This window comes from Lygodium microphyllum, chromosome 26, assembly GCF_053477565.2.
Source record: "Lygodium microphyllum isolate KBCC chromosome 26, Lygodium_microphyllum_v1.1.10, whole genome shotgun sequence".
Lineage (NCBI taxonomy): Eukaryota > Viridiplantae > Streptophyta > Polypodiopsida > Schizaeales > Lygodiaceae > Lygodium > Lygodium microphyllum.
The window spans coordinates 73,218,266-73,236,503 of NC_141160.1; the positions used below are offsets into that span (position 1 = coordinate 73,218,266).

General features: G+C 41.7%; 1 protein-coding gene across 1 annotated transcript in view; it reads right to left on the reverse strand.

Annotated features, from left to right (window-relative positions):
- Positions 1-4,288: 4,288 nt before the first annotated feature.
- The window catches only part of LOC148013406 (CRM-domain containing factor CFM3, chloroplastic/mitochondrial-like), a 61,857-nt gene continuing 47,907 nt past the window's right edge, over positions 4,289-18,238 (reverse strand). Inside the window, exons 9-11 of the mRNA XM_087668440.1 lie at positions 17,490-17,700; positions 5,556-5,686; positions 4,289-5,441 (exon numbers count right to left, since the gene is read on the reverse strand). Of these exons, the coding sequence (XP_087524566.1) occupies positions 4,908-5,441; positions 5,556-5,686; positions 17,490-17,700 (876 nt within the window). The 3' untranslated portion in view covers positions 4,289-4,907. The remainder of the gene's footprint in view (positions 5,442-5,555; positions 5,687-17,489; positions 17,701-18,238) is intronic.

Below are 18,238 nucleotides of genomic sequence, written 5' to 3' on the forward strand. Positions count from 1 at the left end.
AAAAAGTTCAAAATCACCGCCCTTCAATTTATTGTAGCTTGCATTGCCCAACGTTGCAAGGAGGAGGTAGTGCGAATGGATGAATGGAGAGAGAGAGAGAGAGAGAGAGAGAGAGAGAGAGAGAGAGAGAGAGAGAGAGAGAGAGAGAGAGAGAGAGAGAGAGAGAGAGCGCAAAGGTGGTGCAAGAAGAAAGAAGCTTAGTCAATGGCCATGCATGCATATAAACAAACCATGTGACAATTTGAAGTCAACATGACATATGTGGAAGAATGGATATCCAATCCAGGGCAACTATGGAGAACATGTTGCAAGTGGTGGATAGCAAGCCGCAGGAGGAGAGGGCCAAGGTTGGAAGCTTTGTGGTGTGATATGGAGGATGTCGCACATCAATCCTTCCAATCCTAACCACAATCTCGCTGTAAAGGCCAAAACCACCCCCACTCTTGACCTTTCAACCCCTCCCTCGAGGGAACTCTTGAGCCTAGCCTTCATGGCCTTTACACTATAATTTTGCAATGGTTTATTTATTCATCACTTTGTACACAACACATGAGAAAATGAAAATATAAAAAAAAGGTTTCCATTCATATTGCTAAACTTGGTGGCTATAATTTTTTTGTAGTATCCTCTTTCTTATGTGCAAAAGACTCTTGAAATGTGTCTTCTTTATGTGAAAAGTGCATGTGTAATGGCCTCTACTAATTCAAGTATACAAGTCAAACTGACAGCTTTCTAATACAAGACACAACATTGTCTGTTATCTCTTTGCACGTAAAGTTATTTTCCTTTCTCATTGGGATCTGGCAGACATCAAGAGAGAGTAATTATAGATAATGTGATATAAATAAACCATTTGATCATATAAATGTAAAGCAAAATAAACAATGCAAATAGTAATGCACCTTTTTATCATCAACATAAAAGTTAAACGAAGTAGAAGTTGGATGTGTTCATTGTGCAAATCCCTCCTAATTGTCATAATGTGCACGTTGACCCTAGCTTCATAATGATCAAAAGTTCACTATTTATCTAAATATCAATTTTCGATATTAAATTCCAAAAAATATCATGTTTTAATCTAATGGCATCGACTTTCCGTAAAGGCAGTGCCATCTTCTATAGGAGAATGTCATAATGAAGTTTTGAATGGCAATCATATACTTGCAACCTTAGAATCTAGTTGCACCCTATAGGAGTTTCCATCTTGTACCTTTAAATGCCAGCCTGCATCCACAAACTCTAGGATACTATTTGTATTTGGGCACTTCACTAGGAACATGGTTCGGACTTCAGTGCTAGACAAGAAGTCTATAAAAATGGCTATAGGCATAAAAGTAGATATTTTGCTTTGCCTACTTGAAATGTTGGGCTTCAAGCATTTCTGCATCTCGTGAAAAATTTTACACATATAACTCTCACTTATCCTTGAATCTGCTAGCGGACACTCTCTGCTCTTAAAATTTGAAAGGGAAAGATTAGACAAGGTTTTCCATTGCTCATTGGAGGGAGGTTGTATATAAAAATGATCGTAAAAGAATATGCCCCCGTCGACCCCTTGTTAAACTCTTAACCAACAGAGGCATGGATTATATTTACATTTATCACACATTCCACTGTTTGCCACTCTTTAAGGCCAGATGGATACAAGTCTATTAACATCAAATGGTCTTATCAATTACAAGATGAATAAGAGACACAAATATTTATTCATACCAAAAAGTAAACACAACGAGATTGCACTAACAATTGGGTCTGTGGAGAGGGAGATTGGAGGCATTGGGCTCAAGGTGAAGCTCCTTATACATGAAAACATGCTACATACACACATCTTGAATTTTCTTCTTGGAGCCATCGAGTCGAAAATCTCTCATCTTTCCCTTCTAGCATGAGAAGAAAATGTTGGCTATTGAGGATCTCTTGTGCTTTTTTGGCTGCATGATTATCCAACTTCCCTTTGTTATGGTCAGGGAAACCCACATGTCTTGCTCATGAAGCGTATTATAAGTGACTATGGACTTAATAGAACCACTAGGTTTTTTGCATTGAGAATATGCCTCCATGGAGTAGAAAGATGGATAACAAAAATGTGCAATGGAATGGAGAGAAAACAAAAAGCAACTACAAGGGATGTCGAGTAGAGGGAAGAGAGGAGGAAATGAACACTGAAATATTTTAATAAACAATAGCATTCCACCACCTTTTTTTGCCTCAATAAGAGAAATGGTTGAAATGCGATGACAAAACATTACTATTGAAAAATGACAATCACTCCAGCCCATCTCAATGAGACTAACAATTAATCTAGTTTACTACTAGAAAGTGGCAATCAGTCAAGCCATTTCAATAAAACTAACAATTTCAAAAATCCCAAAATTGTTTTTTACGTAACGGAGCCTTCTCCTCATTGGTGTACCCAAAAAGTGACCTCAAACTCCCATTAATACATGTACGTAATTAAGTGCAATCTCATCTTCAATGTTCTCAAGCAAGAGCAATCTAAGAAAATGGTGAAGGAAATTGCAAATGTGGTTCCATGTGAGGGATGGACTGGTGTCACAAACACTATGGACAAAGAAGATTTATAAAGATAAGGAGAGAATCGATAGAGCAATTGTAAAGGAATTTCCTATGGGTCTTATTTTCCATTTTATAGGGTGTTACACAAAAGCAATTGTAAAGGAATTTCCTATGGGTCTTATTTTCCATTTTTTTAGAGCGACACAAAGGTATATACCCACACAATAGTTACAAAGGTATCACAAAGAGAATATAGAAATGTACACATAAGCCCATTCATGGTTTTACAACATTGGCACTTCTAGCCTATAAGTCAACCATTATGAATATCAAAGCTCTAACCAGACTGGCTTGTTTATATACAATCTCTTGTGCCATAAATAATCACAACAATGTGTTTGAGAATCTTGGGTGTTAGTATACATATTAAAGAGGGCATGTATCATTTACTGATCATTCTTATTGGAGAAGAGATTCACTTGTGGAACCTCTCTTTTGGTGGCAAACTTTTTTCTATACACTTGGAACTCTTTAACTCATAGCCTTAAGAGTCCTGGCCCAAGATTCCTCCTCATGTGCATGTAAAACAAATTACAATGTCTATTCTTTCATCCACATAGAGACTTGCAATCAACTTAGCACACAATAGTTAGAACAACTACATTATTGCTACACTAGCTTGCCTATACTACAAGCAATGCTTGGTATAGATAATAACAAGTAAATGGTGAATTGTAAGAGTCGAGACTCATCAATGATATTTTTAATGTTCTAAAGAGAGCTCACAATGAGCACCATCACGCATGAGAAATTTGAACAAGTGGCAACAAGGGCTTGATCATTTGCCACCCTTCAACATCAAAGGAGAGTAGCAAGAAAACATATGTGAGATGGAAGCCTAGTCATTTCAATCTCATGTTGTGATGATACCTTATTGCCTAGACAACCATCATTTGATGATGATGGTAATCTCATAATTGAGGATGAGCTTGATGGTGTCGATCATTCACATTCCAGATATCTTTGAAATCTCTCTATGAGCACTCCATGTGAACAACATTATTAATGTTAATGATAAGGTAGCTCATCCTACGCCTCTCTATCTGTCCAATATTTTCTCTTTTTTATATGATGCATCATGCATCTATCATAATCAAGTTGCATCTACCGCACGTTGCACATGTGACATATATCATAGAGTTTCTATTCATCACCCCTCTTGGATTCATTTACTCTAATGATATTGCTATTTTGGCTTTAAATATGTATTCTACCATCTCACTGTCCAAAATAATTAAGATGATGTGTCTGAAATGTATTTATTTGAAGGTACCTTATGAAATCTTAAGGTATCATTTAGTATGGAGTCCTCTCCTATACAATAATGGACCTTTCCAACTTGACAACTAAGAGAGAGAAAAAGAGAGAGAGGAGAGAATCCTTTACGGAAAAAAAGAGAGAATATCCTGCTCATGTGCAGCTAGACATGGGTCTCATTTCATTTTCTTAGATTTTGGGGCTGTTGGCACAATTGAGTCACTCCTAATGCATTCATCTTGGATTTGGCCTCCGGGGTCCTATGTCATATTGCTAAGCTCAGGGGTCTTTTCCATTGGCAGTTGGCTCTTGTTCAGCACGCTGGCCTTCTCCCTAGAGAGGATTTAGTTGATTGGCATATGGCAGTATCTTCTTCTCTGCCATGACTTTTGCATGTCTTATGTGATTGATACAATTACTCATTATGGAGAGAGAGAGAGAGAGAGAGAGAGAGAGAGAGAGAGAGAGAGAGATCATAAAATCCCTGAGACAAATACTTAATAGTGACATGCATACTACAGTAAACCATAAGGTTGCACATGGCAACAAGTACACTATGAAACAAGGACACGTCGTAAGAAAACTGCCAGATATTGAAGTACCTGAAGAAATGCGTTAGATGAGAGCCGCCTCTACAAGAAAATATGCTACGCAGCCCGCAGAGAATACACCTACATAGTGATTGAGAGCTTAAGTGGGGCTGACGAGTTCTTCATTGTCAATATCAAAGTTGTTAAGGTTCCAGCACTACTGTGTTTTTGGTCAGCGCAGATATCCTGAGCTGTAGTACGCATTGCAGCACTGTATTTAGTGGTCAATTGCATTTCGGACAAGAGTCCTTGCATCATGGCATGTCATATGAGTGTCAGTGTTCACGCTCAGCTCGACTCGCAAGGAATTTCCTCCTCCATATACCGGTTTGGCGCAGAAATTCATCTTTGAGACCTGGACGCGCTTGATTTGCTTTTTGGCAAATACCCACTTCCCCTCCTTCAGGCTCCTGAAAGTGTTTGCATCAACAATTTTGCTCCTTGGCTTTATAGCATTAGCATGACCCATGTCAGCTTCGCCTTTCACTTCTGCACACCATTCACTTGCACTCTTTCATTTAAGTACAAAGAAGAAATTATCTCCTCATCATCATCCTCGTCTGTATCACCAGCATCCAAATCATACTGTGTTGACAGCTCATTGTCTCCATCCTCATCTAGTTGAAACTCTGACTCATCCTCGTTATCCTCATCTGTTTCACCTGCATCCAAATCATAATGTGCCTCAAAATCATCCTCCTCATCTGCCTGTGCCTCGAGATCATCCTCCTCATCTATCTTTAACTCAGCCTCGCTCTCCTCATCAGACAGCACAGCAGTGCTGTAGTTTTTTCCTTCGGCATTTTCTGAATCAGGATACTCACTCTTACTGCCAGCAAAAAGGTGACTGTCAAATACATCATCATCCCATTCCTCTTCTGCTTCCAGAGCAGCTCGCAATTCTGGGGACAGTTCTTCTAGATTTTCTCTCGATGGTATGTCCTCTCCCTCTGGCCAGCCTCTGTACATTATAATTTTGCAATTCTCTTGAGAGACTAATACTCCTCCAGTCAACTTCTGTAAAGAACCAAAAACACACAGGCACACTATGTTTAGTCAGCAAATCTCACCAGCACAGGACAACTAAACCCAGTTATCTTTGTCACTGATTGGAAATAACAAAATACCGACCTCCAGTTCAGAGACTAGATCTTGAAGTGAAGTTCCGCGACCTCTACCCTTCACTCCAATCTTCACGAGTGCATGATGCAGAAAATACACACGGATAGCTCTTGCCAGCCCACTCATCATGTTACTCTTGCCTGTGCATCAACAGTTCAAGAATGATAAGCATCACGAGAAAGGGCATATAATGAAGCAAGCACATACACATTTTAATACATGGTCACTGTCAGGTCAGTCAAATAAAAGCAGCCATAGGAACAGCTGTAAGAGACTTCAAATGCAAGGGTGGTTAACCAAGCGAGCAGTATGTCTACAATAATTGGTCCAAGTCAAATTAGATTGATTTAAACATGAATAAGACCATTGCTGACAGAGATTGGGGTCACAATCATGGAAACCTTTATTCCTGGCAGCTACAATGGTCACATGACCTTTTTTTTATTCACCGCTTGAATACACCAAGTACCCATAAGAAGGGTTCAGTGGTAAATGCTTTAAAGTCCAGAATGACATGTAGATAAAAGAATTATATACTGTCTAGGGAATACAAAGACCTATGGTGTCGAACAAATTGCATCAAATTATCATCAAAGTAGCCACCATTATTGATGAAGCAAGGGTGCCTCATATGGTGAAGACCGTCCTTACCAACTAAGTTTGCTCCATGAAGCACACAACACCCCTACAGCAAGTCATCAAAAAGAAGTTCCACCAAGGAAGATCTCAATGCACCAATGGGCAGCAATAAAGCAAAATGTTTACATCTACACATTTCGATGAATCTGGTCAGAATCCTCTGATGCTATTTTGACAATGGTCATAGGCCTTCCAATATATGGGTTCCATTTCCCGAGTATCTCTTTGCTTTTGAGTTTTTTGTGCAGGGTTCTTTTCTTTTGCAGTGTTTCTCTCTCTCTTTCCTTTGTCTCTTGTGTTCAGCTATCTATTACAACAGTTTTCCACGCTTCCATCACTACATCCACTTCTTACATGGTATAAAATTGCAGGATCATTGTTCTTGCTGCTGTTTTATACTGTTTCAGGTCTGATTTTTTCCTTTTCATCTACTCTTTGGGCCTGTTCTAACTGTTGTGACTGATTTACGGCCTGGGCAACCATCCTCTGCTAATTTTCGGCCTGTTCTTCTGCTATTTTCTCAACATTTCGCAGTCTGTCATCTCCATTTACAAATTTTTGGGGCTGTTTCAAGGCTGGCGACCTGTTCTTGACCCTTTCAAATCTGCATTTTGGGGACAGCAGGCTGAGGCAACCTGTTTTCTTACAAGCCAACTGCATTTACTGCTGTTCCTATCTGTGTTTTACTGATCAGCATCTGCGTTTTGTTTTTTTGCTTCAATGTAGGACTGTGAAGGGATGGGTGACAGGTTTCAGGCTATTTTTTTATGTGCTTGGTATGTATTTTCCTTTCGTGATACATGCTCAGCTTTAGAGAGGGTTCATGTGCATCCGGTTGTTGTGTTCTCATCACTACACTCCGGTTACTATTGATCTTTTCTCTATGTATTTTGGGCATACTTTTCTCCCTAAAGATCCCTTGTCTTTCTTCATCTTCTCGGTATCTCCCTCCTCATGGCTCCTCCGGCCTCTCCTCCTCATGGTCAACATGCAAACATTCTTTACACATCTACAAGTGTTATGTTGGAGACTTGTTGTGATGAGCTTCAAGAATCTGTGAGGATGCTATCTCTTGGTACTTCAGCTATTCCAGTTTCAGAGAGGGGTGCCATTCAGTGAAAGAAGAAGAAGTCTCCGTGCTATTATTGTGGCAAAAACGGACACCTCTGAAAGGACTACACGACATTAGCAGCTTTACGACAGGAGCTAGCGAAGACAGTGATGAAGGGTGATAACTCTCTCGACAAGTCTTCCTCCTCTCCATGTCCAAGTTTAGGCTCTAGCTCTGTGGCCCCGGCCATGGTTGCAAGGGCCTCCCAGATTGCTAGTACAAATGATGCATTCGTCCCTCACAACTCTCCAGTGCCAAAGAGGGAGTGTGAGAGGGTGGTGCGATGGGATCAAAGAGCCTCATCTATACAAGTATACCAGTGCATAGGTTCCCAAAAGGGGTTCCCCTGATGCATCGACCGAAGTTTAGCAAGTTTAAATCCTAGAGCTAGGATTGACATCCAGGATCATGATGAGCTAGTTCTTTGATAGAGAGTGGATTTGGCTCCTAGTCTGAGCTCACATGAGACACTTTGGCGGTCAAACCAAAGGTGGGGAATCCATGGTCACATATGTTTAGACGTATTTTTGACAAGATAATCTTGTATGCTATTGCGAGACAATATTGACAGATATTGAGAATTGCTATAATTCTTCTCTATTTTCAGGAGTTGATATGATTGACATCGACGTCAAGTTCTCTCCGAGGCACCTTGGTGGTGACTTGCGTACCCACTACTTAGGTAACCATGGTTCTACTCTGATGGTCCTTGTTGTATATACTATGATGAGACCTTATCATTGTATATTGTATTGTATTAGATCACCCATGGTCTGAGAGAAGGTGTAAGCAGATATGTCAGTTTATGGTCAAGTCTATGCATACCAAAGAGGGGTGGGCACATTCTAAATATTTTAGGTGTTTTTTATTTGTCATTTTGACGGTGTTTATGGCATTTATTCCAGGCCAACCAGCATTAAATGCTGGTCGACCTAACATCATTTATGGCATTATTTTTGCCTATTTATTTCAAGAACTCCTCCACCACAATTGGTATCATGCATCATCTGTCATTCATCATCTAACATGTCCTAATAGAGGGAGAGAAGCAGGTGTTAGTGCCTTCACAGCCGGTGACTGACATTGGTTTTGTACCATCTCATATCTTAGTATATGGATTCCATTTCCCAAGTATCTCTTCGCTTTTGAGTCCTTTGTGCAGTGTTCTTTTCTTTTGCAATGTTTCTCTTTCTCTTTCCTTTCTCTCTTATGTTTAGCAGTCTATCTCAGTAGTTTTCCGCACTTCCATCACTGCATCCACTTCTAGCACTAAGAACCATGATGATAGGATGAAAATGAGGATGAAGCACCCCAACTGGAAGAGCAAGGTAGAAGCCACGGCCATGATAGCATCAAGAGAGACGTTGCACGATCCACCTCAAGAGCGGAAGCCTCCCTACTGGAAGAAGAGCAAATCTCCTAGAAAGATAAAACCACGAAAAGAACGGTATGCATCCCATGTCCCCAGTCCAAGAAGGACCAATGCAAATCTGTATATTAGCCCTATGCTAAAATACAAAAATCTTGCAAGAGAGAGGATGAAAATGAGGATGAAGTGCCCCGACTGGAAAAGTGGGATAGAAACCACCGCCATGATAGCATCAGCGGAGATGTTGCACAATCCGCCTCAGGAATGGAAGCCTCCCTACTGGAAGAGAAGCAAATCTCCTAGAAAGATAAAACCACAAAAGGAACGGTATGTATCCCATGTCCCCAGCCCAAGAATAACCGATGTGGATCTGTATATTAGTCCTATACTAAAATACAAAAATGTTACAAGAGAGATCAAAATCTGCAAAATAAAGGTTAGCAACAAAACAAGTAAAGCTAAACGAAAGATAAGCAATGAGAGAGAGAGAGAGAGAGAGAGAGTGTGTGTGTGTGTGTGTGTGTGTGCACGTAGTAGAAGACTAAAAACCTAGAGGAATGCTAGACTAACCTAGGGTGTTAGAGAAAATCCAAAGAAGTGCTAGCCTAAGGGTGTGGCCACCAATGCATACGGCCATCAGCAACTCTCTGCCAATGAAATGCATGACGGGATGGAAAAATGTGTGTCTAGGATGGGGTGCAAGAGGAGACCCCGGAATGGATGCAATGAGTGCAATAAGAGAGGAAACAAGACCAATTAGTTAATCCTTAAGGGTAGCGAAAGATATGGGCTGCTAAGGCTGTCCATGTGTCACATCCCCAACGGCAACTCTGCCAAAAGAGGCACAGGGGGCATCAGCAAGAGGCATAGCCCCAATGGACTACAATAGAAGTGGAGACAATTCACAATAGTCTATTGTGGTTTCTTTGGGTAGAAGACCATGGGCCTCGGTATGACACTCCTCATCCACATGGCCTGATCTCTAGCAATGTGTGCAAATCCTATTCTTTTTAACGAGTTGTTACTAGATGGATTTAGTTTCTTTGGTTCCCTCAAAGGAAGGGATAACACCCTTCTTTTGAGTTGCCTTTGCATCTTGAGAGTTCTTGCCACTTCTAGTTTTCCCTTGCAAAGAAGAGGCAACCAAACCCCTCTCTAAATAAGAATGTGGGGAGGACTTCTTGTGGGCTTGATCATGTAACATCACATAACGCAAGAACTGACATTCAAACTCATAGAAGGTTGGCAATTGAGGCAACAAGATGATGTACTGGGGGATGAAGTGAAAATACTTTTCATGAAGCTTATTCAAAAATAATGTGACCTGATCATCATCTAGCTTCGAGGATCCAATAGTGGCAAACTCAACGAGTAACTGATAATATTCGGCCACCTTGACTTTTAGACCATCCCCTTTCTTATTGGAAAACTCTTGAAGCTCAAAGTTAAGATTGATACGTCGAGTGCAATCTTCTGCCGTGTAGCAATCAATGAGATGACTCCAATGCTTAGATGCAAGGGAAAAATAATGCAACTAAGAGTGGAACTCAAAAAACAACCCCTATATTTAACTCTGCATTGGTTGTAGCATTGCAGGCTCTCCATTGACAGATGTGATCAAGGTGAGCCCATCATAGGCTGTAGACCAACGACTAGGTCCCAAAGTCTCTAAGATTCAAACACATGTTGCATGAAGTTCAACCACATGGTGATATTCGACACCCATTAAAACGAGTCTTACCTGTGAAGGCATTCTTAGCCGTAGCAACAAGAGTGGTAGTGCTCTAGGATGAGAAAGGTGGGAAGGGTGGATGGCTAGAGTACACTTACGATCTAATCCCAAGGTGCCCACCATGCATGCGTGAAGTATGCACAATGGATCCAATAGTGGAAATGGACTAAGTGCGCAAAGGCATGGTGACCTTATGAATAGCCCATTGAGGAGGGACAGAAACATGTGGGAAGAGGATGAAAATTCCTACGTGGAAGTGAGCCATAGAGCATGTAATAGCACACCATAATCAAAGAATGGAAATCCCTATGTCTAAGAGGCTAATAGATGAGGAGGTGAGTTTTCAAGGGATTTTGAAGGGGATGCTTGTCACCGCCATCCAAGGGTAAACAAATGTGCTCACTTGCCGATATGAGTAAGGCACAGTGTTAAAGGATGGCATTCCCACTAACGATGTACCAGGGTGCAAAGTGGCATTCACCTGGGAATAGCTAACATAGGATATAGAGAAAAAGAAGAAACTAGAAGCAAATATGAAAAACCCAACTCACAATGTGTTGGATGCAAAAGTGGAGTGCAATCCTAGATTATTGAATGCAAAACAAAGAGATTCGAGAGATGTGGGTGGGATGGAAAGTAAGTATGATAGAGAAGTGCCAACTTCATGCTCCAAAGAAGCAAAAGACACAATTCCAAGTATACATGCAGATATATATATCTACATCTAGAGCCTCCTCAATTAAAATTGACATACTAAAATTTATCTGGATCCTGCATACCAAAAGGAGAAACAGAGGAGGGTTTTGATTCATATGACTCAAAGGAATTATACGAACCTGACACTGAGATTAGCTGAGATAAAGATGATTTACCAATCATCCCAAATGCCATATGTCCTCCTTGATCAAAGAGATAGCCAACCTCAACAACCGGTTCGAATGTACAAAAGCTAGTAGAAGGGAGGTAAGTTGAACCATACTGTTGCACATGAATTCTTCAAACTCCTCATCTATCATGAAGTCCAAAAAAGGATAAGAAAGTGAAGGTGAAGGTGAAGCATCATTTTCCTCGTCGAGTCCATAATGCCTTCTCGAGGCCTCTAGTGATGGAGAAGCTTGAATAGACACTTGGGGATCCCAAGGAGTCTAAGAAATTATACAATGGTTACGTGTCATCTAGGTATCTCGAGCAAAACCAGGCCTTCACAATAGCACAAGATACTCGTTAAAAGAGCATTAGCTTTGATACCATGTGAAGTATGCTAGGGTTTACATTCAGAAAACACAATGTACAAACATGAATAAAACACAATACCTTAGACAATAACGCAATAAACGCAAACCCTAAACGCAAAACGCAAAACTTAAAATTCAAAACACAAACACAAACACAATCTAAGAGAGAAGAGAAGCTCTAAAGTGAATGAATCAATGCAGTAAATGAATGTAAAAGTGTACAGAATGCTCAGGGGCAAAGCTGTCCAACCACCGATGGCTCTCATGGGAGCAGGCTAAGGGAGGTATCAATGTGTGTCATCCACCGAAGACTAATCCCAAGTGATGTAACCACCAATAGAAGCTGAAAGAGTGCTGAATAATGAAGGGTAGTAGGCTACTCACAAAAGCACAGCAATATGGAAGCTGAAATCTGGTAAATGAAACAATGTACCACCAAACAGAATCCGAAAATTGTGCGCTAGAGCTATAGCAAGGCGACAAGCTGGGACAACAAATGCAACAATCTAGAGCAGTTGCCAACAGGACACGCTAATAATGACATAGCAGCAGTCAATAAGGCTGGACAGCCACTGAGTGAAGGCTGATAGCTGAAATCTACACGTAGAAGCGAGAAACCTGCACAAAAGGATGGGGCTGAAAGGTGGGCAGCATGTCTATTTATAGATGCAGAAGGATCCTCCCAACTTAGGGTTTTGCATGTGGGACACAAACTCTCTAGAACTGCTCCCTGTTTAGTGAAAACTTTGGTAATTTATATGTTTTGGAGCCATTTTAAAGAGCTAATCAGTATGAAATGAATTTTTAGCTCAACAGATGGAAGCATGCCGAACTACTACAGGTGGCTGTCCACCCAAAATGCAGCAGCACTGACACCCTCTGCAAATGAAAACACAGTAACCAGCACAGCATCAGCTGCTGCTCCTTTACCAAGGAATAACATAGTTGTGCATTTGGCTGAAACACAACTTCTGAATCCTGTGAGAGAAGAAAATTCAGCTGTCAATGCTTGTGACAGCAGCAAGCAAAAGCAATCTGATTCCGAACTGTTGCCAATGATGAGATGAAGCTGTGTGATGACCTTCAGGGGCTGGCAATCGGTATGCAGGAAGGAAAAAAAAAAGGCTGCATCAGTTCTCCATCTCAATTGTGAGAAATGGTGATAGTACCATGTTAAAATGGCAATAGAAGAAGGAAAACACAAACAAAAGACAGAAAAGCTGAAGAGCAAATTTGAGAGCCATGAAGAAAACTAAAAGAAAGAACTAAAATCTAAGGAAAAACCATATTTGGGTGGGCCAAAAGTGTGGCCACAACACAACTCACCACAACAGACTAAAATGTTCAAGTGGACTATAAAATGACTTGCCACAATAGACTAAAATGGCCAAACTGACCACAGATAACCAAAAAATGTGAAAGCTCCATAATGTCCCTAAATGATTCTGTGATAGGGCTCACAACTAGGAGATGGTGTACACATGTACTGCTTTCAAAGAGGACGAGAGCTTCTGCTCCTGTAACAACAAAATATCAATATTCCAGCAAGGGCTGGTTGCAGCTCCTACCGAACTATTTGTCAAAAATAACAGGTATGCTCTGATACCATGTCAAAATAAGCGATAGTGCAAAGAGACAGTAGGGTAGAAGTGAAGAACACAGAGTGTGGTACAGCACACACTAAGAGAGGAGAGACTCAGAAACACAAGAAGAGCAGAGTGATGATGACTAAATGGAGGAGGAGCTAAGCTAAAAAAACGCAGGTCCCAACAGCCCTTGTGATAGATGAGTGACGCCAAGTGATGGAGGAGCTAGGCTGCAAAAACGCAGATCCCATCAGCCCCTGTGATAGACAAGTGATGAAATCACTAACGCTTGATGATGTAGACTATCACCAAAGGCTAGGATGTTGACGCCAAGTTAGGGATGATGACATCACACAAGAAGAAGGTCTCCAAATTGAAAAATGCAAGTGAAGGTGGAGCCTAAAGGAGAAGGATGCTGATGCCAAGCAGATGATGGTGACCCGATGTGGAAGATGCTCCAAACGCAAGGCCTGATGCTGAAACAGAGCACCTGAAGTAAAAGAGGAAGGTTGAAGGTAGTCACGAGCCACGAATCGCAATGAAGGGGTGTGAGGGTAGTGGAAGGGGCTACTGAGAGAAGGAAAGTGGTGATGGTGACTAAAGAAGGAGGTCAAAAATGACTAAAGAGAGAGGTGGCGGTAGGAGTGCGAAGAATGAATAAAGTGATTGCCTATTTATAGGCATAACCTATCTAGGGTGGCACACCACTGTGTGGGCACCCACCGAAAAAGTGGCCAAAATGTGGATACCGGCCCTTTTTGGGGCTGTTAGTGCAAAACCCTAAATGAAGTGTGTAAACTAAAGAAGTGGCTTCTCAACGCTATCAACTTCCTAGATCCTTGTGCTCCATTGCAATGAAGGTTATGGATGTTCTAGGATGTTGTTAGAGGAGCAATAAACAAGAGTGGAACAAAGAAAGAGATGGTGCACATGTACATAGGATCAGGAATCTACTATGAAATCAAGGGGTACAACATTTGAGCAACAGCTCACACAAACCACGGGCTCCTTCTCTCCAGACCAAGAATCAGGAAGTACAAGACAACAAATGAGGCTACACACCCTTTTTTTATAGGGAGAAACATGGGAGAATACTAAAGAAGTCACCCATGGATTATTTGGGTGCCCATGAACCTGTGAAATGAACTTCCAATACCCTCTCTCACAGACACATGCATAAGCCATGGACAAGTACACCTAATATGCACCATGGACACTCTTGCGAGATCAGGGCTGGATGCACCTTGAAGAAGAAGGCCAATGCAAAATTTCCTCTCTGAAACCCATCTTGCACCACCTCTAGCCAACACAAGCTCCATAGATATCTCATATTTACACTGAATTCCTCTACTTAAGCATAGTCAAGCCCTTCAGATCCCCTCATGGGAGACCAAATGAACACACCATGTCACACATCCCATCATGAATTTGGTGCTAGACACGCCAGTCCAAGGTTTGAGTTGCAAAAACATATAGATCTGACAATGCACATCAAATCTACCAAACATGAAAGCGCATTGACATGCCCTCTTTTAGGAGCATTTACAAGTGTGCAGCATCACTAGATGCTGAGATAAGCCATACACTCTAGTCAATTCACCAGCCCTTCAGGCCACACAACACACTGGTAATGTGTCATCAGCCACTAACACCAAGCAGACATCACATGAGACACATGCAAACCCACCACCATAGGGTAAGTTTTATACCTGGAGCAGCTCATCACCAGGCCATGTTAGCAATGCAGACCTCTAGACAAGTAGCCACACCATAGGGTTAATGCACAACACATCAAATATGTGCAACCACCTTAAACACACATTAAAAACACAAAACGTGTTGCTGCTAGAATATGCAAAAAAATGCACAATGTTGACAATCAAGCATGACTCCTAAGCATATCTCCTTCAAGAAACCTAAACATCTGATACAATGTTAGAAGAGCAATAGAGGACAGAGAACAAACAAAGGCAGAATGCATAAACTGTAAAAGGGAACAAGAATAAAATGTGATAATCAAAGAGTATAACTGTTGAGCACCAGCTCACACACTCCACAGGCTTCCTCTCTCCACACCAAGAATCAGCAAGTATAAGACCATGAATCAGGTAGCATACCCTGCTTTTATAGGCAAAACAAGACATGGGATGACACTTACAAAAAAGCTGCCTGTGAATTAGGGTTTGGGGGACCCTAAACCTATGAAATGACCACTCTCAATAAATGCTAGGTGGATACTCATAATGAAATCTACAATCAGCCACACAAGTTCCTGCTCAAAGTAGTCGAAGACAAGGATGGACACTTGGCTATTGCTTTAGAGGGCAAAGTCTGAAACTAGCTCAATGGCATAGTAGGGGGGTTGATGTTTGCCCCTTGTACCATGAAGTGTGCCTCCATCAGCCAAGCCATCAGTTGTGTCTCTATCAGCGCATAGAAGAGTGGCCTAGGGCAATAGCCACTCAATCATGTCTATGGGAGGGTGCCACTACTGTGTGGCACATAGTGGGATGCTAAGATAAGGGCACTCTGCTCCAATCCACTAGCTGATGTCCATTTTCCATCTGGGCCACTGTTCTGAATGCAGCTCTAGCCCACTTGCACCCAAGCAGTATGGCAAAAGCTCTATTGTGCTAGTATTGGGTGACCTCCACTACTTTCTCCTCAAATCAATACCTGGTGCATGTGTTCTGAAGGAAGGAGTAGAAGTTTGGCGCATTCAAAAGGGCCAGCAAGTGCAGCTTGCCATTCCAAGATTTTCAAGTCACACACATTCCCACCTCAAAAAGAAGGGGAGCTCTCTGCAACCTGCAACTCTCATGTGCAACCAAGGAACATCATGGAAGAACTAAGGTAGTAGCTGAGCATGGTGTGGGAATGTGTGGGCTGTCAAGGATGAAGTGCAGCTTCTCTACAAACGGGATATACCATGGGACATTCCTGCTATCTAGGTAAGGTAGTCACCATCTCAACGTTGAGCACAAGAGGGGGATTGTCCCATGAGACTGATCGAAAGACCACAGTCTCCTTGCAGTCCTCTGTTGCTGAACAGATCAAATCTACCCAGATAGGGTCACGTGTAAGGTTGTTGACTGGGGATGCAACATGGAGTTACGTTAGGATTGGACAGGAGGCTTCCATTGTGCTTGCCCAAGGGGCACTCCCATCTCAGGGACCTGCCAAGAGGACAGGAATGAATGTCGTTGCAAGGAAGGCAGAAGTGAGTTGATGCAGCCAAAGGTGAGGAGAAGAGCCAGAAGAGGGCAGGAGGATGGCAAGGCAGTCGATGATGAGGCAGCATGGAGGAGTGAAGGAGGTGACAGGCAGCAGACACGTGGAATAGAAAGGGGAAACTGACAGAGAAGGAGGTGCCTGTCACAGAACACACAGCATGCTGCCTGTTTACCTAGAGGAAGGCAGTGGCGAGAAGTTGAGAGGGACAGATTTTTTTGATAAGTGTGGATGCACATTACCAAGGGTTGCAATGCTAGGAACAGCAACAACAGGTATAAAAGAGGAAATGAATGCAAGGAGATGGGAGGCTGAAGGCAGTGAGAAGACAGGAGGCAACTGTTCGGAGAGGTGACTACTAGCAGGGTTACAGCAGATCAACAGTGGCAGGGAAGCTTCATGTTCGTCTAGTACCAAAAAACGCAATGCCCCTCCTTAAAAGAATTCCAAGGCACATTTTTTAGCATCCCTATCAATACTTATCACCATAACTATGGAAAGGTGAAAAAGACAAAACTTTGGAAAATCTTGCAGACCTTCGACACCTCACACACTCAATCTCACCATTAAGATGACAATCATCATGACTGCACAAATGCTTCAACATTATGACAACAAACGTCATATAACTACAACCCCCCAAATTTCAAAAGACACAAAACTTCCTCAGTTGAGCACTATACTTGAAATATCACAACCACCAATGCAAACGTTTAGAAATATTAGAACCCTTAGATATAACAAACTCAACCAAAACCGCACAAAGCCTTATCCAGTTGACCAAAAGTGGTTTGACCAACCAACCCCTAACATAGTCTGCTAAGAGCAGGACTAACATTCTTTAAATATCAGGAGTGAGAGAAAATGCTAAAAGCTTGACTGGAAAGGTCATTGTGACCCTGAAAACATACATAGCTAAAAATACTAGAAAAAGGCAACGTGAGGAGGGGCTAGGAGAGCTTTCACCATCTTTATTCAAACTCAAATTTTTAACTTGGAACCATATGTTTCATATATAGCAGCAATTACTGAACACTTACCAACGTGGAACTGAGATACACTCCCCATATTGAGAGCTTCTTTTCTGAGTTTGAGCCGCTCAACATTTGTCAACGGGTCAGCCCTAAAGACTGGACCCAATTCGACAAGCTTTTCCAGTTTTCTCATTTTCTCTGAGGGAGTTTCTGAAGACCTTTCATTCTCAGAAATTGTAGCAACCTCTTTTCCAGCATTCCCAAGCAGAGGGTCATCCTGAACTCAAAACAGACAAACTATGAACCAACTCGAGTGACTGTTCTAATGCAAACATGAGTGCCATCTTTGAACAGAGTAGCATAGAATAACATTCTGACAAAGCTGCAAAATCCATTTGGCTCTTAGGTTCACTCATTTTTCTCGCTGGAGTCAAACAATGCTATATTCAACAGACTGAGAATACTTCAAGCTTATTTACATCAATTGCTGGCTGTTTTTACACAATAGTTACAAGTGAAGAAGTTCTCATAGGTAGTTGGAAGCAATCCATCAATACCACATAAGATAGAGCAGACAGAATTTCTGTTTATCATCCTCTGTGCTGATTCAGACAATCTCATACACATAACACTAGCATTCCTGGACAAACTTGCTGAAGGGGGAAACAAGAATTGCTGTACACTGCAGTTCTTTTAGAGGTACAACTGCATAGCTAGCAATGGTCCACCATCCCCGCAACAGAAGCACCTGTCAAGAATAGCAGATGCAGCAGGCACAGCAGGCACAGCAGGAACAGCTAAATGAACAAAGCACA